General features: G+C 41.4%; 1 protein-coding gene across 1 annotated transcript in view; it reads right to left on the bottom strand.

The window, feature by feature from the left end:
- Positions 1-14,862: 14,862 nt before the first annotated feature.
- LOC135876950 (protein associated with UVRAG as autophagy enhancer-like) overlaps positions 14,863-25,676 on the bottom strand; it is a 32,747-nt gene continuing 21,933 nt past the window's right edge. The window contains exons 5-15 of the mRNA XM_065402286.1: positions 25,304-25,511; positions 24,186-24,290; positions 21,957-21,999; positions 21,576-21,707; positions 21,013-21,159; positions 20,139-20,203; positions 18,819-19,057; positions 17,779-17,840; positions 16,010-16,163; positions 15,798-15,888; positions 14,863-15,284 (exon numbers count right to left, since the gene is read on the bottom strand). Of these exons, the coding sequence (XP_065258358.1) occupies positions 15,175-15,284; positions 15,798-15,888; positions 16,010-16,163; positions 17,779-17,840; positions 18,819-19,057; positions 20,139-20,203; positions 21,013-21,159; positions 21,576-21,707; positions 21,957-21,999; positions 24,186-24,290; positions 25,304-25,511 (1,356 nt within the window). The 3' untranslated portion in view covers positions 14,863-15,174. The remainder of the gene's footprint in view (positions 15,285-15,797; positions 15,889-16,009; positions 16,164-17,778; positions 17,841-18,818; positions 19,058-20,138; positions 20,204-21,012; positions 21,160-21,575; positions 21,708-21,956; positions 22,000-24,185; positions 24,291-25,303; positions 25,512-25,676) is intronic.

Here is a 25,676-nt window from a genome sequence, read left to right as displayed (position 1 = left end):
TCTGCTTACCCCTTTCTTGACTGTGGAACTTATTTCTGATAGAAGATAAGTAAGTGCAGCTTTTTTGGATAATCGGGATTCCCAAGTGCCAGGAGCAGGATGACCTTCTGCCTCCTGAATATGGAATTGCTCCTTTGTGTAACACATTTGACATAAGTAATACCGTGTGAAAGAAATAAAGACTATAACATGACCTCCTTATATGGTTGCACGCTTACAGCAGTTCCACACAGTAGTTAGTGCCCAACAGGGGGTCCCCAAGACTTGCATGTAAAACTAGTATAGATGTCTCTTTTTTGTAAGTTTTATTTTTGTAACTGTGCATGTAAAGCATCACTGAATCAATGGATCTGTTGAAGCACTCAGCTGCTGGAACCATGCAAAATGTTTTGAATTGCCCTTAAAATATGGAAAATGTTTTCTGAATGCTTTATATTCTTTCTGCTGTAAATTAACAACAAAAAATTTCCCCATACTAAGTGTATTTCTTTTAACATTTTCTCTTCCATTTTAATCAAGAAGGAGCTGAAGATTCCTCAAGTAATTATATATATATCCTTGTAAAGTATGGATCTGTGTCACACACTTAGAAGACCTACTTGTAAACTCACATAGTCTCTTAACTGACTGAATTTCAAAGGTAGACAATTTTTTAAAACAAGTTCTGCTTCTAGTGTGTGTACAGCTCCCACTGGATTCGATGGGATCCATGTACTCATGTGAGAGGAGAATGTTGTCCTTAAAACCTATAGTTAACTGTTTCAAACGAGGAAGCTAGGAAATAGGGAACACAGTTATCTAATCAAAATGATCAACAAGAGTGAAAAACTTGAAGTCACTTGGACCTCTCAGCCTGGGTATTGATGATGTACATTATATAGTCACAGTCTTGTCTCTTTTCTGTAGTTTTTAATTTATACTCTTAATCAGGCATATTTCAGAGAAGGGACCAAAATAATTTCTAGACCACATCTTTTAGAAAAACATCCAATCTTGATTTTAAAATGGTCAGAGATGGAGAATCCACCACAAGCCTTAGTAAATTGTTCCAGTACATTTCAGAGCTATAGTTGCACTTCAAGTAGTAAAACGGACTTGGCTTTCAGATTCAGGCCTTCATGATAACCCCAAGCTGCATTATAATTACTCAAAAATGCACTGCCTATCCTTTTATTGTTTTAGTTTAAGATGTTTTAAGCTCAGCCCAGAGACTCTCATCATAGTGTTCTGCACCTACCACATGGGGGACTCAGGTACAACTCAGTGGTTCCCGCGTCTTGCTTCCGAGTCTGGCAGCAAGAGGCAAATGCTATGTGAGGCTCCTTTTCCCTTTTTTCTTTCCTTTTCCCAAGGGAAAAGAAATGTTCTTATGACAGTTAAACCAGATTTTACAGCAGAAAGGTAACCAGTTTCTCTCACTCTGGGGTCCCCTCTTGTTCATGCTAAAAATTGTCATTTGCAACAAGATGGATACAATTCACAAAAGCTTAGAAAATCCAACTGTATTTAAATGTAGGGGGGCAAATTATCCCCTCTCTAGCTCAGTGGTGGGCAACCTGTGGCGCATCAGGGTAATTCCAGCCACTGGGAGCTGCGGGCGGCCGTGCCTGCGGATGGTCAATGGAAACACTGTCTCGCGGCCTGCCAGTGGATTACCCTGACAGGCCGTGTGCGGGCCACAGGTTATCCACCACTGCTCTAGCTCCTCTAAAGCTAAGAAAATTCAGCAGAGCCTTATGCGGAGATTAGAATCTGTCAAATAATTTATTTTAAATACGTCACAAAACGCCTTGAATAAATCATGATATAAATATATTTGTGAATTATTTGACCAAATGTGTAAGATGATAGAATACCAGTAAAAAAAGATGTCTAATAATGTTTTTGGAAAATAACTCAAAACTGAGCAAATAAATTATTCAATTTATATTATGATAAATTCCCCTAAGGATGAATTTGGCCATTTTAACCCGAGTATGAGAGTCGTACTGAGAAGTGCAATTTCTGTGTGCACTTACAAAATGCTGACCAGGGGAATAGTTAGTTTTCCATTAAACAATAATGCTCCTTCAGAAAAAGGCAATGAAATGTTACATCCAGGAAGATTATAAATGCACAATTTTTATAACCGAATAAAATTAAACAGAAAAAAATAGAAGAACACAAGAAAGTAGGAAGAAATATTTGACCAGCACCTAGCTCAATGGAGCCCCAATTTTGATCAAAACCTCTAGACACAACTGTAACACAAATATATAATGAAATATATTTCATCAAGCTATTTTCAACTTTCTGAGAGCACAATACTTTCTGTACTTCTTAAATAAGGTACTGTCTGTGAGGGCAGAGACTAAGTCCTGAGTTTCCAACAGAATCCATGAGGCAGTGTGTAATAAATTCCAGAACTCTATGTAGAGGAACAGAATAAAAAGTAATTTTAAAAGTTCCATGAGGCCTTTAGAAACAAAATCCAAAAAGTAATGTTTAACAACAAGGCAGAATTAATTTCTGGTTAATGCATTTAACAGGCATATAAATGGCTTTGAACCAGAGCTGGATAATGTTGTAATATAGTAAACAATTCTTCCTGTCTTTATAAAGCTATTAGAGCGCACACACACACACAAATCTATCTGTTGTGTAAAAGTGCGTGTCATTAATCTCATGATTAACCCATTCAACATATGATAGTAATCAGAGTAAGAACAGTTCCAGGTCAGAGTGTGGCATTTGGATCCTATATTTACCCTAAATTTGCCAACCACCTAGCGGTTGTCATGTGTCCAAGGTAAAAGAAGCTTTGCTATTAACATCGCCAGAAACAGGAGCAGGCCCTTAATGATTCAGTGAATGGGACGTAGGCTCCTAAAAGACCTAGGCATCTTTGAACTTTTTACCCCATTACAATCCATATCCAGCACAAGAAAAATGTAGAGGTCAATAATAAAAGATACAATTGGTTCGTCCCAGAAAGTGAGTGAGTTAAAGTTCCAGCCGCATCCCCCACTTCCTGAGCTGTCAGTCTGGGGAACTGCACAGTCAAGCTCACGAGTGGTAGCTGGACTCCCTTAGTCAGCACCCACCAATTTTTTGAGGTAGTGGCCTGAAGTTGAGGGATGCCACAAACGCTTCAGCTAGAATCAGAATTTGATTTGATGTTGCTATTTGCCTACTGCGGTTAGCTCCAAAACACTTTAGAAAGCCAGTGACATATGAAACTGTTCTCGTACTGATGTTGCCCCATCCTTCCTCCTCTACCATTCTCTTATTAACATCTCCTTGTGTCATGTTAAAAATTAGTCTGTAAGCTCCTTGGGGCAGGAATCATATCTTTTGAGTGAATTAGGAGGTGCCTAGTACACTAGTGGGTGCTGATTCTGTGCTCAGCCAACACTCACAGCCTCATATAACACCTGGAATATTAGCTTTCTTGAGTGATGAATTAGGGGCCAGTATCCCACAGTTATCCCTTACTCTTTCTAAAAAAATGACTGAACAAACCAGCTCAAATAGACAACAACAGAAAAGCACCAACCTTGCTTTAGTATCTCTTTTAAATAATCTAGTAATGAAAAGCTTACAGTGAAGGCAAAAGCATGATAGAATGCAAAAAGAATTGATAAAAGAGCATGGAAAATCCTGAAGTTCTGTGTTTCAGGGATCACAGAATCCTAGAAATGTAGGACTGGAAGAGACCTCGAGACATAATCAAGTCCAGTCCCCTGCACTGTGTCAGGACCAAGTAAATATTCTAGACCATCCCTGACAGGTGTTTCCAGAGCTTAACTACCCTAATAGTCAAAGTTTTTCCTAACATCTTATCTAAATCGCCTTTGCTGCAGACTAAGCCCATTTCTTTTTGTTCTACCTCCAGTGGACCTAGAGACCAGTTGATTACTGTTCTCTTTATAGCATGCCTTAACATACTGAAAGCCTATTACCAGGTTTCCCCCTTCAGTCTTTTTTTTCTCAAGACTCAACGTGCCCAGGGATTTTTTTAATCCTTTTCTAATAGGGGAGGTTTTCATATAATTTTTGTTGCTGCCCTCTGGATGCCTTCCAGTTTTGTCCACATCTTTCCTAAACTATAGTGCCCAGAACTGGACACAGTACTCCAACTGGGTCCTCAGCAGTGCTGACTAGAGCAGGAAAATTACCTCCTGTGTCTTACATGCAACATTACTGTTAATACAAACCAGAAGCATATTAGCCTTTTTTGCAGCTGGATCACATTGACCACATATACAGTTTGTGGCCCACTATAACCACCAAATCCTTTTCAGCAGTACTATGACCTAGACAGTTATTCCCCATTTTGTAGTGGTGAATATAGGATAGGATGTGCTCTTAGAATATGACAGGTTTCAGAGTAGCAGCCGTGTTAGTCTGTATCCGCAAAAAGAACAGGAGTACTTGTGGCACTTTAGAGGCTAACAAATTTATTTAAGCATAAGCTTTTGTAGGCTACAGCCCACTTCATCGGATGCATAGAATGGAACATATAGGAGGAAGATATATATATACACATACAGAGAACATGAAAAGGTAGAAGTTGCCATACCCATTCTAAGAGGCTACCTATTTCCCCGTGTTAAGTATCCTCACACCTTCTTGTCAACTGTCTGATATGGGCCATCTTGATTATCACTACAAAAGTTTTTTTTTCTCCTGCTGCTAATAGATCATCTTAAGTAAATAGCCTCTTAGAATGGGTATGGCAACTTCCACCTTTTCATGTTCTCTGTATGTATATCTTCCTCCTATATGTTCCATTCTATGCATCCGATGAAGCGGGCTGTAGCCTACGAAAGCTTATGCTTAAATAAATTTGTTAGCCTCTAAAGTGCCACAAGTACTCCTGTTCTCTTAGAATATAAAAGTCTTCTTTCTGCAACCAGGATTGAAGTCCTGTCAGCAGCCTTTTCTTGTAAGGTGAGTGATTACTCAGTTACATAAACTGGGATGAATCTTAGTCCAGTAGGCTAGCCTAGCTTTTATAGGCACATCCAATCAGTTCGAATGACTAAATAAATAGATACGGTAGATCAAGAGAAGAGTTAGCGCTGAATTAGTCAGTTGGCAAAGAATAATTCATATGATGAATTAACACAATGGGAAAGCTTCAGCCAATAGCCTGGAATGAAGACAGATGCCTACTTACAGCACTAGTGTCATGAACAATCTCTTCATTTGCTGTTTTGAGAAGGGTCAGGCCAGGAGAGAAAATGTCGCTATTGTGAATCTTGTCAGGAAATTAACAGTTGTTGCTGGTGCTTTCTTTAGATGCACGTCCACCAGCAGCTGCCATGCTGGGAGAGGATGGAGTCGGGGCCTGAATGCTGGATATAAGAGAGGTAAGAGAATGGTTTGGCATCAGCATGATGTAAGGTTCAGCTGCATAGCCGTGCAAAGACCAACATCACTGTAGCCTAACTCTGTCCCCCAATCTATGCCCATGAGGCCTCGCTCCATCTGTTGGCACTTCCTGGTAGCCACTCCTCAGAAATGACCTGGAGCAGCTGGATGGAGGATGCCTTGGCCTCCGGAAGCAGGTATGGAGAGATTCAGGTTGCCCTGGTGTGGCTCTCAGTCCCCCCAATGCCATCCAGGGTAACTTTTATAGCCCTAGACAAAGCACCCACAGATTGCTGAGAGGAGGCAATAGGTGCGACAGGGCACTTTGGAGCTAACTCAGTATGGATCTATTTTCCGAGCACCAGAGGGGGACAGTTTTCTCACAGGGACATGCAGAAACCCACCGTGCCACAAAAATACACAGTCACCTGCCCTGGAAACCTGCTGCACCCTGTCTCCAGGGAGGCATAGGCACCCACCCCTCCAATGTGCCCCCCTTCCTGCTCTGCTCCCTAGGGACACACAGGAACCTGCCTCCCCTCCCATGGAGACTCAGCAACCTGCCCCTCCACCTTCCCCAGGGACAGCCAGGAACCTGCCCCCCCACATGCTCCCCTCCCTAGGGATACATAGGGATGCCTAGGAACCTGCCCCCCTCCTCAGAGACACACAGGAACCTGCCCCACCCCCCACCATGGAGACCCAAGAAGAAACCAGGCCCCTAAGCCCCGCCCCCAACACACATAGAGCCTCCCCCATGCACCAGGGGGCCGGCAGAAGCGCGCACGCCATTACTCAAGCGGGTGCGCAACGCGCGGGAACAGGCGTTGTGGGCGGGGCCTGGCCAATCCCCACCCCTGGTCCGTTACAGCTGGGCAGCCGACTGCGGGAGTCGTGGCAGTTTGTGGTTTAGGGCCAGTCGCCCAATTTTGTCCTGCGCTGCCCTCCGCGGAGAGCCTCTCACCTGCCGCCGCCATGTGAATACGGGGGTCCAGGGACATCTCATGCCAGCTGCCGCCGCCGGGCCGGGCCCGCAGGGAGCTCGGGGGGTCAGGCCGCAGGGCACTGCCCGGTGCCCTCTTCCCAGGCGGCCCTGCGAGGGACTGCGGGCGCCGGGTGGGCGCGGGGCGCGGCGGAGGGGTGAAGGCCCCGTGACAGGCCAGGCCTGGGCGTGTCCCTGAGCCGCTGCTCAGTGCACGGGCTGGGCAGGGTGTGGCCGGGACAAGGGTCACGGTCTGCAGCGTGTGGGCATGAGCCGCGGTAGCCCGCGGCATTGCCCGCTCCCCCCCGCTGCTGCCAGGCCAGCCGCGGGTGGGCATGGCCGGGCATGGCCGGGCATGGGGACTGGGCACGCACCGCCGTGCGCCGCGGCTGGGCTCGGGGACTGGAGCCAGGGTGGATCCGGACTGGGTCAGGTGGCCCCAAGTCACAACCACTGTACAGACAAAAAGAACAGGAATACTTGTGGCACCTTAGAGACTAACACATTTATGTGAGCATAAGCTTTTGTGGGCTACGGCCCACTTCATCAGATGCATAGAATGGCACATATAGTGAGGAGATACATATACATACAGAGAACATGAAAAGGTGGGAGTTACCCTACCAACTCTAAGAGGCCAATTAATTAAGATGAGCTATTGTCAGCAAGAGGAAAAAAAAACTTTTGTAGGAGTAAAAATGGGCTAACTCCCACCTTTTCATATTCTCTGTATGTATGTATATGTATCTCCTCTCTATATGTTCCATTCTATGCATCCGATGAAGTGGGCTGTAGCCCACGAAAGCTTATGCTCAAATAAATTTGTTAGTCTCTAAGGGTACATCTTCACTACCCGCCGTATCGGTGGGTAGCAATCGATTTATCTGGGATCGAAATATTGTGTCTCGTTAAGACGCGATATATCGATCCCCGAACACGCTCACCGTCGACTCCGGAACTCCACCAGCGCGAGCGGCGGTAGCGCAGTCGACGGGGCAGCCGCGGCCGTCGATCCCGCGCCGTGTGGACCCCAGGTAATTCGATCCAAGATACTTCGACTATTCGCGTAGCTGAAGTTGCTTATCTTGGATCGATCTCCCCCCTCCCCCCCAGTGTAGACCAGCCCTGAGGTGCCACAATTACTCCTGTTCTTTTTGCAGATACAGACTAACACGGCTGCTACTCTGAAAACTGTACAGACAGTGTGTGGCGCGGACCTGCTGCTGCTGCGGGCATGTGGCAGTTCAGCTGGAGTCGGATTTGCACACCCGAGTGTGTCACACAGGGTCCTGCCACCACAGCCAGTCTCTGCTTCCTAACGTGGCAGCTGCTGTCATCTACTTGCTGTGGTCTCTCTTCTAACTCTAGGCAGGAAGCCTCACATGCAGCAGCATTAATTTACCTCTCTGTTTCTTAGTGATTGTTGAGTTGAAAGGGGTTTACTAAGTCACAGAAAACTCATGCTTTTTTGCTGTATGCCTCTTAAGGGTGATAGATGTGACTTCTGTAAGGGCTGCCTTTACAGGTTAGGAAGGAGTAAAAGATGAATGGCACTAGAGCTTTCAATTTTTTGTGGGCAGTGTGTTTGGGGACTTTTTCCCCTATCAAAGGACCAGTGCTGCTTTTTTATTTTTAAATGTCTTGTCTCTCAAGGCTATCACCAGACCTCCCCTGAAACTGGGTCAGTAGCCCAAAATAGTCCTCAGTGTCCCAAACACAAAGTCCACCACAGTAACCCCATAGTTCCAACCCATGTCTAATGCTCCTGCTTACCACAGAGCCTTTATTCTTCCAGCTCTGCCTTTCTTCCTCTGTCAGCACATGCCCTTCTCTGAAAGAAAAGGTGGCATATATCCTACCCTCCTGCTAAGCATCCCTCCCGATTGGCTGAAAGAGAGGGGAGTCCTGCCCCCTTCCCCCCACACACACACACACTACAGGGCTTCTGATTCAAGGCCCTTTAAATAACAGTGTCCTGGGATCTTCCCATCCCACTGTTAATTCCCCAGGAGTGCTGCCTTTCTTCCAGTTTTGGCTGCTTCCTGAGCCTGGGCTAACACTAACATACCCCTGGGATGGCATCTTCTGGCCCCCTTTAGGTATAAAGGACCAGTACCCCCCATTACAGCTCCTTTTATGAGCAGAGGTGAAGGGGTGGTGTTCTGCTCCAGTGCATTCAGCTGCCATATTGCATGCTTCAGAGCAACTCTCATGCTGTGATTTAGTAATAATATCCAATGCAAAGGTGTCAGTCACTGCACTACCGCAGTTCCGGTTAATCGGTACTGGCACTATGAAAAGAGAACTGAAACGTGTAACAGGATGTTAACCATCAGCATCAATCACAGTTGTTGCAACTGAGGGGTCTGCAAAGCTATTGTTTTCAGACTGAAAACTAGAGCTGGGCAGAGAAGCTGCCTTGTGGATCCCAAAAAGTTAAGGCTAGCTTAAGGTTATAATATCAGAGAAAACATGCAAGCAAACCCCGACTGAGATAGGAAGCTATTTTTATTCATACTGTTTGAATTCCTCTTCCAATTCATCAATCAAAACCAGATGGGAGAGTATGAGCTCTACTAATTCTAAAAATTTGAAAGCTATAGAGCCAGATTTTAAAGGTATTTAGGCACCTAAAGATGCAGATAGGAGCTAGTGGGATTTTCCAAAGTAGCTGTCTAATACCCATTGGTTTCACTGGGGGTTAGGTACCAAACCTGCTTAGGTGGTTTTGAAAAACTCACTAGTCCCCTCTCTGCATTTTTAGGAGTCTAAATGCCTTTAAAAATCTGGCCCATGTTGACCAGAAACAATCTGTCACTTGGCTAACCACAGTTACTACTTCCTTTGGTTAATAAAAGTTAATATTAAATGCAAAACATGTTTTGATAAATAGACTTTTGTTGTTATGTATCCAATACATTTAAGGTAATTTTAACTAATAAAAAACAATTTTAAAATGCTGGTTTTGTGCATTTTCCATTGAATTCCAATTTGTAATCAAATACAGCTAGCAAATAAGAAATGCATCACTCACCATTTTCTAACATAAAAACAATATAAAAAAGAATCCAAATTATTTTTTAAACTATATAATTGGTTAAAGAGAGATTAATCAATATAGTGTATCCTCATGGTTAGTAAAAAGAAGTACCACATTTAGTGTAAAGTTTATATCTGGTTGCAAATCAACATGTTTTAATGGTTATACCAACCAATGAAAATTAGCCTGTCTTTGGGAAAATAAAAATATACATAAGATTAAAATCAAGTATTTAATCTAGGGTTCCTGCTTGTTGATTTAAATCAAGATGAAAATTGGTGACTTAATTCAATCCCCACTGCATATGTAGGAGTAAAACCTGATTAAAGGTTTTACAACAGTGCAGAGAAAGCTTCCAAATGAAATTTGAGTCATCCAGTTTAAAAAAAAAAAATGGATATGATTTGACATTCCTGGTTTTTCTAAGCAAAGAACATGCACAAAAAAACTTTCCAGGTCATGCATATACCTCATAAAGAAGCAAAAAGAGAGATGCTATTTTCTTCTCTCTTTAGAGGTCAGTTTTAATCAGTAACCACTTCACCATTTCTGGAAAGACTAGGCAATTGGGAAACATTGAATTATAGAAATGTATTAAATAAAACGTTATGCAACACTTCACAGCCAGGTATTTCCCTTGTGAATGAGTGGTCACTTCTGACCCTCTCACCCTGTCGCTATCTTTGCCAAATAGTCTCTCTTTGGTCTCAGATTTGTCTTTCTTAACTGCTTCCTTCTCCCATATTTACCTTCAATCTCTTGCCACCTAACTTTAAATGTCTCTACCTAAAAGATACTCATCTCAAGTGCTGAAGAACTTCTGCAAAGTTTTACAGAAAGTGCTTAATGAATCTTCCAACATACCCACCTCATTCCCAATGCCCATATTCTTTTGTGGGTTTACAAAGGCGCACAAGTATTGCCATACTGGATCAGACCCATGGTCCCTCTAGTCCAGTATCCTGTCTTTGACAGGCAAACACTAGATGCTTCAGAGGGAAGCTGCAAGGAACGCCACAGTGGGCAGATATAGGAGAACTTGCTGTCCATGAAAGTCTCATTCTAGATGGGCTTAAATCCTGAAGTAGGAGGGTCAATATCCCTTCAAAAAAATTGTTAGCATTGACTAGAATAACTGGATGTTCTTGTGATCCAGAGAAATGCCCAGCCCTTCTTTGAAGTGTGTATATTTATAATAGCATATCTACTTACAAACCAAGTATTTCACGTTCCAGGTCACATTAATCACCCCGGTCCTTTTTTTACCCATCTGTTGAGCTCTTAGGAATTATCTTTTAATGACTTTTTTTCTTGCTTCACTGAAATCTCTGGAAGCCCATTATCTGTCTGTGGTTACACCTTCATCAGACCAGTCAAACAGGCTTCTTACTGGTGAAACCTTCTTTTACACAAGCTCTATAGGATGCCTTCCACCTAATTAGCATTTCAGTGTTTGACAGGGATGTAACATAGATTCTCCAGAGTGAAATGAGTGGTCAAAGACTCACCTGTGAACAGTACTACAATTATTACAACATGTGCAAAATAAAAATAAGTACAGATACAATCTTTGTGAGAAGCTTTGAGCTGTTTTACAGTGTTCAGATCACTGGCTGATGGAACTAAAATACAGCTACATCTGGCTTTCAAATATCACCATCCACATTAAAAGTGCAGACCTGGGGATGACTTTCATTGGAAATGTATAGGTTAACTAATTCAGACATACGTGGAAAATACATAGAGTTGAGATTCCATCTACTGAAACAATTAACTTAGGCTCTGCATATAGAAATACATGTTCACAACAATGATTCCTAATAATGTAAATATTTTCATTCATAAATTTGAATGGTGCATGATCTACTGCTGGAATTATAGAGCTCAGTGAAGCTGTTGAATTATCCAAAGTATCTTCTTACTCTTGCAGTGAAACCTGTACTTGTGCTCACATGCTATGCTTGGCCATCAAAGGTTAACTCCCTTATTATTTACATTATGGTAGCAGGCCCTAATCAGGAGCCAGGCCCCAAAGCACCTAGCAAAACAGCCCCTGCTCCAAGAGTTTATCATCTTAATTAAGCAGACATGACAAATGAATGTAAGCGACAGTTAGCGCAGAAGTGGCTAAGAATGAGAATGATAATACATGTTTGACATTCACCACACTATATTGGCCAGGCACCTCTTAAAACAGCCAGATCAACTGGGGTGAAGTCCTGCCCCTATTGAAGTCAATGGCAAAACTCCCAGAAGAGGAAGTCCATCAAAACCGTAGAAAGTTCCCCAAAGGAACTTTGGCTGCTTCTGCCTCTGCCAGCTGGAGTCTCTGGCTGGCTCTTTGTAGCTGCTTTCCTCCGAAGCCCACGTGATGGGGGAAAATGGAGACACCTAGTCCTAATGCCCACAGATACATGTTAATGCCTTGGACCCATTCTGTCCAAGCCAAGCATTTTCCAAAGTTATCCCCAAATAAGATACACAGAGCACCATTTTCAGACTTGTTCTAGCTGCTATATGCCCATAGCTATCTGGGAACTCTTCTGCTGCAAGAGGAATCCCGTGCTGGCACAGAGGATTTACCTTGTCCCCTAGTTTGGGGATGGAGCCTGGGAAAGGGGGACAAGTGGCCTCTTGTGTTCAGGTTATTCTCAGCTGCCAGAGTGGACTGCTATGATAGGGCCCAGAACAGGCCCCAGTGCTGCCAGTATCCAGGGCCCATACAGGTGGCAATTGACCACTTTTGAACATCCCTCCCAACTTCCTCTGCATTGTGCCAAGCACAATTTACATGCGCCTCATCATTGGAGTCTTGATCTCTTGGTGGCAGCTTCTGCAAGAGAGCTTTTCCATTACAAACACTTATGTAACAACAGCCTCTATAACCTTGTGTAGAACTGTGACAAACTTCTTGGCACCTTCTGTGGTACATAGCGGGGAATATAACAAGTTACTCCTAGTCATACAAGTCTACGGTTTACAGTTTGTAATGGGATAAGTTAATTACACTCAAGACAGGTTAAAATGAAATACTTTCAGCTCACATGCTCCACAGACAGCTGACTGAGCATTTTCAGTCCCTCTTTCCATGTTAATTCACATCACCTACAGCTAACTCCTTTTCTTATTTTGTCTTGTCTCTCTAACATGACAGCAACGTTTGGGGTTTACTATGCTAGTGTTCTCCGTTTCACGGCTTTGTTTCTTTGGGTTCAAAATACCAATAGCAAAAAAGTATACTGGGTTTATTTGAGCAGCCCCCTCAGAAAACGCATCTTATCAACCGGGTATCACTAAACAAACTGTGGGGGAAGTTTAGCTTCCCCCAAAGCCTCATTCCATCCATGGCCAAGAGACAAATGACTATTTACTAAACTCTTGTGAAGATCTTAGGGCATAATGTAAGGGCTACTTGTTCCAGCAACTCTTCAACACTAGCATGAAGTAGGGCTGTGAACAGACACAAATATTTCAGTAGGGTTTGATACTGTTAAAAACAGCCCCATACACAGCCAATTCCAAACAAGACAGATTATAAACACTGTAGGGTGCCAAAGATACCCTTGACCATTGGAGAACTTTACAGGGCCTATGAATGACCAAATTAACAAAGAGTGAAAGACTCATGCTGTATCCCCAGACATACACACTTCTAATTTAAAGAAACATATCATTTATTTGGATCTGCGCTTCCACCAAGCACGCGAGCCAGGATACTACAGGGGATTGAGGTATGCGCTAGTCCACTACAGAATTTCAGCAGCTCCAAAAGAACAAGAAAGATGAAGGGAAGAGCACTGTAGGATATGAATGTTCTGTGGTTATATAATAAATAGGCTAAGTGAAAAAACTGGTAATGATTTTTTTAAACACGTTTACCCTCTGCCTCTTCACAAGCCGTCCACAAGTAGCTTGTGATTTTCAAATTTATTCAAAGGCCTTTTTTATTGTTTTTAAACTCAACTTTTGATAAAGTTTGAATTCAAGTGGTGATGCTTAGCAATGATTGGTCAGGTGATTCAAGTGGTATTCAAGTAGCCCGATTAAAATTAGCATAGGTTATGTGTGTGCACGTGCACAAAACAAACTCATGTTAACATTCCTCTTTCTGCAAACATTTGTGCAAGAAAACTCATTCATTAGATTATTCACGGAAAGCACACACAACCAAATAAAGTTTAATTGAACATTTCCCCCTTATTCAAACAAACCCAGTAGTCCTGCAAATTGTTCTATATAGGGATTAAGGCAACTTCTTTCATAAAATGTAAATTCCTATAGCAAATCCATTAATGTGGCTTATTCAGTTTTGTGTATAGATGAAGCAACGAACACTTGCATCACATTAAATGCAGCCAACTCTGTAGGTGTGTCCCATCACCAAATCTCACCATTTGACATCACTCACTTCTCAGCAGAGTTTCATGTCTGTTTGCAGATCTTAGATAACAGTAATAGATGATAATCTTACGTCTTTGCAATAAGCAGTTACATTTTGTTTATAGCCACAGGAAGATAAGAACTGTATATGAAGTGTCCCCACTTGTAATGTGTATTGTGAAAGATTTTCAGCTTGGAAGTGAATCGCAACAGATAGTTTCAGAGTCCCATTCTCTTTTAGTATAGCGATAGTGTTTGAATGGATATTTAAGAGGAAGGGTGTTTGAAAGTCCCATAGGAAATTAGACATTGAATGACAGACGCAGATCCAGTGTCTTAAGTCATTTAGCTAGGGAGAAAGTACCTTTGGGACATGCTATCCAGATCAATGTCTACAATAACTCACAATAATCCTTCCTGTAAGTTTTGGGGATCTCTGTCAGTGGGTGTCCATTGGTGTTGCAGTGAAGCTTGGACCATGTGTGCTGTCACTGCTGAGACAAGTACCACAGGAGTAGGAGTGATACAGGTTCAGGCAATAGCTCAACACTTCTATGTGCATGAGCTGCTTCCATGGCTGGCTTCATTAGAAGCATCTGCAGGAGCAGGTAAGGAAAGCAGTCAGTTTTCAAAGAGATACCCAGTACTTGGCCTGTAGGAGTCAGCAAGCCTGCAGTGATGGACAGAGTGGATTCAGGGTCATGGACCTCTCTCCCCCTCTCTCTACACACCCTCCCCAAGTAGCCTGGCATCTCTCAGGTTGGAAAGTGCTGCTGTAGAGATTAGCGCGGGTCTCTTTTTAAAACAAAACTAATCCACCATTTTGAGTTAGGATGCTTACCAGGATAACATTTTCAGGTTTTTGTTGTTGTTTTTTAAATCAAACTCGCAAGTCAAGGCATTTCTGTAGTATAGTTTCAACAGAGGAGAGAAAATTCCTCACATTTTATCACTTCTTCCTTGTAATAAAAATCTGACAAGGTTAAAAGAGTTTTTCAATCTTGTTTATTGTCTCTACATTGCATGCAAAGTTACATATGGGAATTGTCAACTTGTCAAATATAAAATAACAATAATAACAATAATAATAATAATAATAATAATAATAAAAACTTAAGTTCAGAAACAAGAGTAAAAAACCAGTAGCAGCAAAATATTAATGATGGCATTAACATACACTTAAACTGATCACATTAAAAACTATTTTCTGTCAGGATAGGTATTCAAGCATAATATTCAAACCTTATTCTTTTTTTAAAAAGTCACATTAAAAAATGTTAACATGGCAGGATGATTTAAAAATACCAATGTTTAAAACAACATTATCCAACCTGTAGACAGACACCATATGTATCTGTATCTAGTTTCTTCAGAGGTATACACAGAAACCTGCGTGCCTCTTCATAGTAATCCAGTCTCACATCGCCACAGATGGAGCTTCCGAAAACATCCTCCGAGCAGCTATTCTCAGACATTTGGGGCACTCTCCAGACTTGAAACACTGATTGTGGAAGCACGCTTTGCAAACTGTTTACACACACAAGCAGGTGGGAAAAATTGCATCAGTAATTGTATTCCTTGTAGGATGGTAGTTTATCCAGATATGAAAGTAACTGAAGACAACTCATGACCAGGACAATGAAGCACAAAGTAACAAGGTTAATTCCATATTTTGATCGCAAGCCAATGAACCTTGAAGTCAATTGGAGTCTTTCCATTGACTTCAATGGGCACTGGATTAGGTCCAGAAAAATCCGATGTAACAGTAATACATTTGCTATTTCAAACTCAAACTGAGATATGTAAACCCATACCAAGAACACACTTGAATTTTGTTTTAACTTACATTCAGACGACACAGCCAAGTTTTCAAATATACAATAAACTCACTGCGACAAGACAGTTTGAAATCAGTGGGACTAGTCACGTGCTTACAATTAGGCACGTGCTTAAGCATCTTGCGGAATCAGGGCCTGAAACATTATACATGCATGCGTGCACACGCTCACAAGAAAGCAATAGATTTGGGCTGGAACATACCTGTACATCTTTTACATGTGGCAATCTGAAATGGGAAGAGTACATCTGAGCTCTGGCAAAATTCACAAATAAATCCCTTGGCTTGACAAAGCTAGAAGAATTGAAAGAGTTCATTACTTTTTTGATGTTTATTAAAAGTTCATATTTATAAAAATATATGGTCAGTTGTGGCTATTCTTCAGGCTATACACCAGACACAGAGATTTCCTTACCTCACAGTTTTCTACATGAGATATGGAGCTTTTTAGAATATCCCTGAGAAGAGGCACTAACAACCCTCGTTTAATCTTCACCAAGTCATCCATTGAGAACAGATGCAGCTCTGTTGTCAGGTGGCTGGAGACCTGTTCAAATTCTTTCAATACACTACAGATTTAAAAAAAAAATGTTAAATTATGAAGTGACATGTTTATTGAGAGCATGTTTAGCAAAACATGTAAGTAAGTGGAGACAGCTAAGTCTAATCAACCAGGAAGAACATAAAATTGATATCTCTATACACAGCAGAACTTAGTTTAACGGAGTTAAACTTGTGAATTTTGCAAAAGCCTGAAAGTTATAATTTCCCCCCCCTGCTTCTTAACTAACCTTAGAAGAAAGAATATTAAGTTTTGCCTACCCAGTTTCTGCTGGAGTGTTCGTTGGAAGGCTACAGTGAGAACTTTCTTGACTTGTGGGCGAGGGTGTATGGGGGTCATTATTTAACATAGCTTTTTCTCCCAAAGTTTGAGTTCAATAAGTATTTAAACTAAAAAAAAAATCTGTTCTCAATTGTTTAGGCATCAATCTTGTCATATGCAATAATCCCACCAATTCACTGATCATCCATAGAATGCTCACACAGAAACAGCATAGATAACTTGCTAGTTTAATGCATAAAAAAGCAGTAGGTTGTTGTTGGTTTTGATTTGTTTTGGGGGGTTTTGGGGGTGGGGGTGTATTAAAAAGCCTTTTAGACTATACAGCCATTGCAACAAGCGCAAGATGACCACTATTGTACATTTTAACTTTCATTTGCTAACCATAACTGGATGGAGAAGGAGTGCATCAAAAATGCTTAGTTTTGACAATAATATTTTCATCAGTCATCGAATCATTATTGTCCCTAGCCCTATAGTAGAGAGAGAGACTAAAAGTTTACTTTAAAAAAAATATATTTACTTGCCTGGTTTATAAAAGACCTCTAATTCTGTGGGTGTAAGCAATAGCATTTAGATGTCTTGCCTAGAACTCAGCTCAATGTCCAAGTGCTATCATATGCACCCACAAGTAATTGCAGGTGCAAAACAGAGGTCCATTGTTTTTCCATTTTATAGTCATTACATTAAGCATTGCAGGCAAGCGTTTGATTTAGACAAAAAATAATAAAATTTGCTGGAAGAACATCTTACTTTTCTTTAAACGCACCAATGTTCCCTAAAACCACAGAGAAGTTAGGCTGATTGTGCAATGAGAGAAAGTAGTCAGAGCTGCCTAACTCAGGCAGAATATGCACATTTTCTACAGCTTGGTTTGTGTCATTAGTTAAATGAAGATGGAATGAATACAGTCTACTAAAGAGCCATCATTTGAGCAACATATGGAATAACAACTCTAGTCACCTTAGAAAAACGTTGAACAGAAATTACATTGCTGAGCAAGGACACTCACATTGTTCCTCCAAGAGGAATAGTATCAGAAGGATGAAAAAAAATTCTGCCAAAAATAATTACACACATCTAATCATTAATCAAGTCTCATAGGGGTTTCTACAAAGGCACTGGGGGAAAAAAACAAGCTGCCTTATAAAATACACTATCACTTGACATTTGCAATAGATACATTTGCGGGAGAAAGGAAGATGATATCAGAATATTTGATGATCATATGGAACTAACGTCCTTAAAAAGTGCGTGATTAAAAATTTTTCTGGAGGGGGAAGCTCCATGAACAACTATTGTACTTTTACCAAGTATTTACTATGCTTAAACATGCTCCATACCTTTCAGCAAACCTGCAGGTTTTCAGTAGTTTTTTAATATGCAAAAGCTGTTCCTGTATCTCCTAAAGGATGAAGGGTAGGAAAATGTAGTATTTAAAATGAAAAGCAGAGCAGCATACTTAAACATTCCGAAGTGTTTAAGAGCACTAATTTAGACAGTGATATTTAAAAACTAGCATTTCACCAATACAGCAGGTTTAGTTTAAAATTAGGAAAAATACAGCAGAGGGTTAGACAGATCAGCTATATAATGCACCCAAAGGCCTGCCCCACAAGTGAGTATGCATGGCCAAAATATACAACCCGAAGCTGCAAGTTGTTCCTGCAGGATCAAAGACTATCTAGAACCAATTGCTATGCCCCAGGGAAGGGTTTATAAGCCCTTCCCTTGGGTACACAAGAGCCAATAGACTTGTGCTGCACCCTTCTGTCCAACCAGTCAGCCACAGAGACACCCTCCTCTCCCCAACCCACAGGGAGGTCAGTGTGCCCACAAGAAGGGCAGGGGGGAGTGTGAAATCCTTAGAGGAGCCAACTGTTTTCTTTCCCCAGCTGGCCAGACACAGCTGCTTCGTGGGCAGAGAGCGGCAGCCAATCAAACTGCTGGTGTCTCCTGGTGGCAGGTACTTGTTCAACAGGGCATCCAATTCCCTGATAAACCGAAATTGGAAGTGGATTAGGAGAGGGCATCTCTTAAACAAGATGGGAAATAGGTTTGGGGCTCCTAATGTCTGGTACAGAAAGGAGAAAACCCCCTCTTCCCCATCCCTTTAACCCTCATAGGAGTGGACGGTGCTAGTACCAGGTGGATTGGAACAGCGGGAGAAAAGGGAGGCTGGGAGCAGTCCTCCTGCCCCGCAGGTGGTACAGCTAACAAATGAAGAATGGCCTGCACTGGATGAGTTATTGCCAGATAGTTCCCAGATATGTTACTTAATAAAGTGGCAACCTAATTAAACCAGATTCCTGGGGTCTAGTCATTCTTCTGGCAGTGTGCAGGACAATGCCACACACTTCAGTTACAAAGAAGCTGCACTTACCCTGACTCTGTTCAGTTCCTTTGCTTTTGTATAGAGGGTTTTGTTGATACACGACACATTGAAGATGGGGTTTTGCCATATGCTGAGCAGGAGGTGTTTGGAGAAGTTACAGACATAGTACTTTCTGAAGTCCCATTTCATCAATATTCGGGCAGGGATGGAAGTTTGCGCATAACTATGGCAACAGTCGCAGAAGTACTTCCCCAGGTAATCACAATAGCGGAGTCTCCTGATGTATTCTGTGGAAGGTCAACAATGAAGATAGTTTTTAGAAGAATGGTTCTTTAAAGAATTACGGTATTGCCTTTTAACTGCGTCAATCCAGTAATAAATAATTCAGATCTACAGAAAAACAGGCTGGGGGGGGGGGGGGGGGAGAGTTGTTTTTTTAAGAGGTAGACTCATGGTCAGATTTAGTATTCTGAATTAAATATGGAAACCTCTCTTTTGCCTATGCAAGACTGATCATAGTTATCACCATCAAAATTTACACAGATCCTTACTGGAAACACTTTTGGCTGCTTCCCGCAAAACAAGTTCAGGACTGGGTCTTGTGGTTACAGGTGTAACCTCACTAATTCCTTTGCATAGTTATTGTTAATGATTCTCTGAGTCCCTGATGTCAACTCAAATATTAATTTTGTTCTGCCAGGCATGAGCGAATGCCTCTCTTTGTATAATGGACCCAGTATAGGGCTTTACACTCATTTCAGAGATTTCCCATGCAATGAGACCCGATGAAGTGGATACATCTGAACATTACAATGCATTAAGCAGTTTGTGAAAAAAGTATCCCAAAGATTCTTATAACTTCAACAGGGTTTTGTGGTCAAGCCTTTAAAAATAAGAAAACTACTTATACACCCCCTTTCTTTTTAAGACCAGTTGACAGTATCAATTGGTAAGGATTACGAATTCGATTTCAAAAGAATTTTCTAATTAAGATTTATGATTTGCAGCTTAGAGACTTATATTTTACTTATATTTTACTATTAGCCTACTTTAAAAAAATCAAGCTATTTTACAACATCATAAATAATGCTTCCAGTTTTATTGTTGAAAGTCACCACTTCTAACTGTGGATAAGTAGGAGTGCTATGAAGTAGCCTACAGCTGATGGAGAAGGGCGTTGTGTTCAGGCTGTAATAACATTTCAGGTGGTGATATGATCCTATTGTGCATTGTGCTACGTGCATCCCCAACCTGGAGTGTTTTCTTCTAGTTAAGGTATTGCCAGAACTGCAAAATATATCCTGTCAACAACTGGGGGTTGCTTGGTGTGGTATGTCTGGAGGGTTGTGTTTGTGTTTCAATACTTACTGAGTTCTATTGGGGTTCCACAACCAGCACAAGTAAAGTTTTGTGCAGCTACAACGGCATCTCTCCTGTACAGACAGACAAAATTAAATCAGACTATCCAAAAGCATATCTGATCAGTTACATTCTCCCAGAATGACAGACAGCTGCACTAATACTTATGAATATTTTCAACTTGGAAGTCTGATCATGTTACTCAAAAAAACCCCACAATGTAGGAAGAGAAGTCAGTTGTAAAAGAGAAGTTCTGTATGCTATTTTACAGTGGAACTCTAAGCTAATCTTTGTAGAATATGCAGACACTGGTACCAGAGATCATGGTATGCCAGAAGTATGATACTTCCCTATTCTTTCTTTAAGAAAGCTTAAAGGGATACTGTCGACCCGGAAAAAAGTCACATTTGTCTGAACATTTTGTACCCGTTATTAATTACAAGTAACACCCAAGATTGTTTTAACAGAAGTTGGCAGAAAAAAAAAAGTTATTAGTTTGTTTACTTTGTGCATTTGACAGCACTTTAAGTAGAGCGAGATTCATAATTCTTCTGCGTAGTCTTTTGCTTGCTGAAAAAAAGTCTTGAGCCAGCAGGGAAGCAAAAAACCAAAACCCCACAACCCTCAAAAAAAGTAACTCACCATACTGAGTAACAGTATAAGACAGTGTTAGTCAGGACATAATGACTCAGCAAAAGTAGGCATTACTACATAACTTCCAATGAAACACTGGAGAACAAGGTACTGAACAATAGGCCTGATCCAAAGCCCAATGAAATCAACAGAAATCTTTTCACTGATCTCAACAGGCTTTGGACTGGGCTTAGTGTATAACAGAAACAAAATGACTAGTCCCACAGACAGACAAGTACTTGAGACTTACTTGAGTGATGGGTGAATACTAAATATTATTTGAAACCTAGGTGGGGCCCAGTCTGCGGTTCCTCTTAATCTTGCTTTGACCTTTATTTCTTCTGCCAGATTCCCACTAGACTCAAGTTCCTTTGGAATCTTTTCTTTATTTGCATATGATTGAAGACAGAAAGATAGACTTAAGTGTGGAATTTAACCTGCAACCTAGTAGTTGAACAGAAGCTAACATGCTTTGCAGACTATGCAATGAAATGTCACCTTCAACACTCCAACAGCTGTCAGTACAATCACAGTTTTGATACCCAAAGTCATGTTTAGTAGCAACTCTTGAAGGACTTCTTGTGTTCACAGAGATCCCGTTTACATGATTGTCCTACATTGCATTAAATGCATTACAGTTTTCTAACCAAGACAGACTCCCCCACTTCCCCCGCCTCAAATTGCTTAAAAATAACCAAACCCTGAACACACATTTATATCATTCTAAGCATCCTCCTTCTCCCCATGCCAATGAGGCAGCTGCACTGAACACTCTGAATAATAAGCACATTGTTTTCTGTTCAAAGACTTACTTTCGCCTTAGTTTTGTTCAGGCACCTAGACAGCTGAACGTTAGTTTCTGTCTGTAACCAATGTTTCCTGAACTCTCGGTAAAGCTTCTGTGCTGTTACTTCAGCAGAATTGTAGCCCAGATCAAAAGATAACCTGAAAATTAAGCAAGCCAAATGGCAGCATTTCATAAGTAGATATGTGTCCTCCACATCCCTGAAGATTCCTCACACTTCTTCCCTCCTCCCCCCCACTTTGATTCACCTACGCCCTTTAGGACCCTTGTGCCACAGCCATCAAACAAACTATGTTCCCTTCCTGCCTCTCTTAGGAGAATCACAATATGGCAGGGAAGAGTATTGCCACCCGGCTATTTACTAAGTTATGAGAAATACAAAAAGTTACCTTTTATCTAGAGATGCTGCAATATTTTCCAAGTCTTCAAGTTCTGCAGAAAAGGAGGAAAAATTTGTTAGCCCTACAAAAGCAAAAACCTCCACCTCCTACCATTGTATTCTATCTACTTTAGGTTCTTATATGGCTCCCATTACCGTAGTATCTGAGCACCTGACAATCCTTAATATATTTATCTTCACAAGAGCGCTGTCAGGTAAGAAAGTGCTATTATCCCATTTTCATCAATCATCATCATCACTCCCATAACCGCATTGGTCGTTGGGGCACCATCACTGATGAGCAATCAACCAATTGTCTCCACCCCTGATGATTGTGGGTCAGTGCTTGAGTCTCCCCAAAGTCCATTCCTGTCCACTCTTTTATGTTGTCAGTCCATGTCTTCTTCTGTCTACCTCTTCTCCTCCTCCCCTGTACTGTCCCTTGGAGGATGATCTTGGATAGGCCAGATGATCTTGTTACATGGCCGTACCACTTCAGCTTGTGCTTCTTCACGGTTGTCAGGAGGTCTTCATATGACCCAGTGCATTGGGTGATGATGTTGTGGACCTCTTCATTAGTGACGTGGTTGAAGTAGGAGATGCCCAGGATTTTAGGGAAGTATCTCATCTCTACCACCTGTATTTTCCGTTCAAGTTCTGCCATAAGGGCCCATGTCTCGCATGCATACAGAAAAATGGAGATGACCAGTGCGTGCAGCAGTTTCAGTTTGTTTTCCAGGGAGATGTTCTTATTCCTCCAAATTGGCTTTAGCTTTGCCACTGTTGCTGTTGTTTGCGCAGTTCTTGCCAGAATTTCTGCCTTTGATCCTTCATCAGTGATGATTGCCCCCAAATACTTAAACTGTTTCACTGTCTCCAGCTCTTGTCCACTGACAGTGATATGTGAGCTGATCCCAATGTCATCAGCAAACCGAAGATTTGAGATTGTTCGCCCCCCCAGTGCTGACTGTGCATATGTGATCTTCTAGGGCATCAGTCATTATGCGCTCCAAGTAGATATTGAACAGTGTGGGCAAAAGAAGGCAACCTTGCCGGACTCCAACAGTGGTGCGAAACCACTCTCCTATTGTGCCATTGACGAGAACTGCACTGCTGGCCTTGGCATACAGTTGTTTAATGGTAAGAATAAGCTTACAACCAACATTGTATTTCTTCATGGTTGCCCAGAGCGCTTCGTGCCGTACTCAATGCTTTCTTGATGTCCTGCTGGTGTTGTAAGTACTTCTCACATAGAACACAAAGATTGAAAATCTGTTCTGTGGTACTTCTTCCAGCACGAAAGCCAGCCTGTTCTTCAGCGATGATATTCTCCACTTCAGTCTGTTCAATATGACTTTCAACATCACTTTGCTGGGATGGCTAAATAAGCTTATGGTCCTGTAATTTTGATACAATTGCCTTTCTTTGGCAGAGTGATGATTAGTGACTATGTCCACGTGGAAGGCCACTCATCGGTCTGCCAGATCTTGTTGCAGATCTTGGTGAGTACATCTATTACTATTTCTCCTCCGAATTTCATCAGTTCGGCTGGGATATTGTCAATACTTGTAGCCTTTCCATTCTTGAGTGATTTCACAGCTGTCTCCACTTCTTCACGCAGTATTGGAAAGTAATCCTCCCCTGTTGAATCTGGGCTGTCTACACTAGGATCTCCATTTGTCTGGTGGTTTTATAGATCAGAGCAGTAATTTGTCCACCTATTGATGATGTCCCTTTCTTCTGTAAGACTGTTCCCTTCTTTGTCTTGAATTGCGTTAGCTTTTCAGATTTTTTACAGATGGGTAATGGAAGCACAGAGATGCTAAATGACTTGCCCAAGATCACACACGAAACCTGTGGCAAAGCAGGGAATTGAACTCCGGTGTCTCAGCGGCTATATGGGGAATCTGTGGTGTGTGCACTTTGGGCACTACCACATACATTGCATGTGCACGTTAATATACACGTCAACCACTGGAAAGTATTCTTGCTGTAGAAATGAACTCCTGTATTATTATTATTATGTATGATAGAGTTTTAGCACTTATGAAAAGCTATTTCAACTTTTCCTATTAGTAGTGCATGATTACCAAGAGAGAAATTTTATCATACACCTGTGAGTTTGTACTATAAAATACATACTATGGCAACATGTAGCTCTGGAAAAGTGGCATTGAAGTAGTTAGTAAATCTATCCAGACTCATTGTAAGTTGCAGCTGCATAGTTTGAAAGTCTTACCAATAATTACAAATTCATCGTCTGAGTCACTATTGCAGTGAAATCTACCGGCCTCATGATGTGACGGTGGATTTACTGATGAGCTGACCTGCAGCACAGCACAACCTTTAACAAAGTAAATGATCCATTAATAAGAGTTTCATGGAGGGATTAATATATTTAGATCTGTGCACTATTTTAAACATTCTGTCACGGTCTTCTCCTCCCTCTCCATCAAACAAAAGCCACACACTAAATGTAGAATGAACTTTTAGGTTGTATGTTCTTTGGGGGAGGGACGGTCATTTCTTTTGTATTTGTAAAGTGCCTGACACAATGGGGCCTAAGCTGATTGAAGCCTGTATTAGCTATTGCAATTATAAATATTTAATAGTAATGTGCTTCCCCCACTCCACACACTTCTACTTCAGTGATTTCCCCCCCAAGAAGTTACATCATTTAGATTCATGTTATCCTATGTATTAAAATCCCTTTTGGGACATGTCCATTTTACAAATTCATGTACTGTACAGTGTTACAATATCATAAGCCTTTGTTACCCTGACTCATACTACATGTGCACAAATACTGCTTGAGATTTCATCCTACTCAAATGTCTAGTGACTGATCCATGAACTAATGAAGTAAGTTATAAAGCAAATGATGATAGTCAGACTCCATATCCCGTAATACAAAAAAGGAAGATGAAGAAACCACACATTACAAACGTTGCACTTGAAGGTGGGTTTTTGTGTTTTTTTTAAAATCCTAACTTGACAGTTTCACTAACAAGGAACATGAACTACAATTTCTAGTGAATCACAGTCCAGCACAAAGAACTACATATATCCCCGGGCACACTCCAAAGAGAGATACAAACCATAAAAAAGATACACAGATGTGAATATTAAAGAAAAACTGGCAAGCATGGGAATCATTTGGAGAATCAAATTTATCAGGGATACATCTCATAGGACAAGCGACCTTTTATTTTTGACAGCCTGTCTGGGGAGTCAGTGAAGATTAGACAGGACAAGGAATTCACTTATGAGAAACACCCATCCCAACTCTTTCTGTAGGGTAATCACACAAAGGCAGGCAAGAAGCACTGCATTATGGGTTAAAATTAAATAACTTGCCTTCATAGCCACTGTCTGAAGAAGCAGAAGAAGCGGATTGTGTCTTTACTCTGGTATAAGAGGATATTTCTGAATCAGTCTGATAGCTGCCTAGTGATCCACTGGTTTCCTCTGTATTCCAGGGCTCTGCATGTTGACTTAGGATACTGCACTTCATTTTTTCCAAAGATGCTATGATCATATCTGCAACAAAGAAGTGTGCATTCTCCTGGACACAGAAAAGAGGAATGTTTATTACTAATTTACTTCTTAGTGTAATTAGTGTCAGCTTCTCTTCCCAACATTAACAAGCCAAGAAATGCATACTTAAAGCATACCTGGCCTTTAATTTAAGAAGCTGCAGGAAATTAAAATAAAACAATGCGGGTAAAAG

The sequence above is a fragment of the Emys orbicularis genome, chromosome 1, assembly GCF_028017835.1.
Source record: "Emys orbicularis isolate rEmyOrb1 chromosome 1, rEmyOrb1.hap1, whole genome shotgun sequence".
Taxonomy (NCBI): Eukaryota; Metazoa; Chordata; order Testudines; family Emydidae; genus Emys; species Emys orbicularis.
This window is presented reverse-complemented; position numbering and strand designations above follow the sequence as displayed.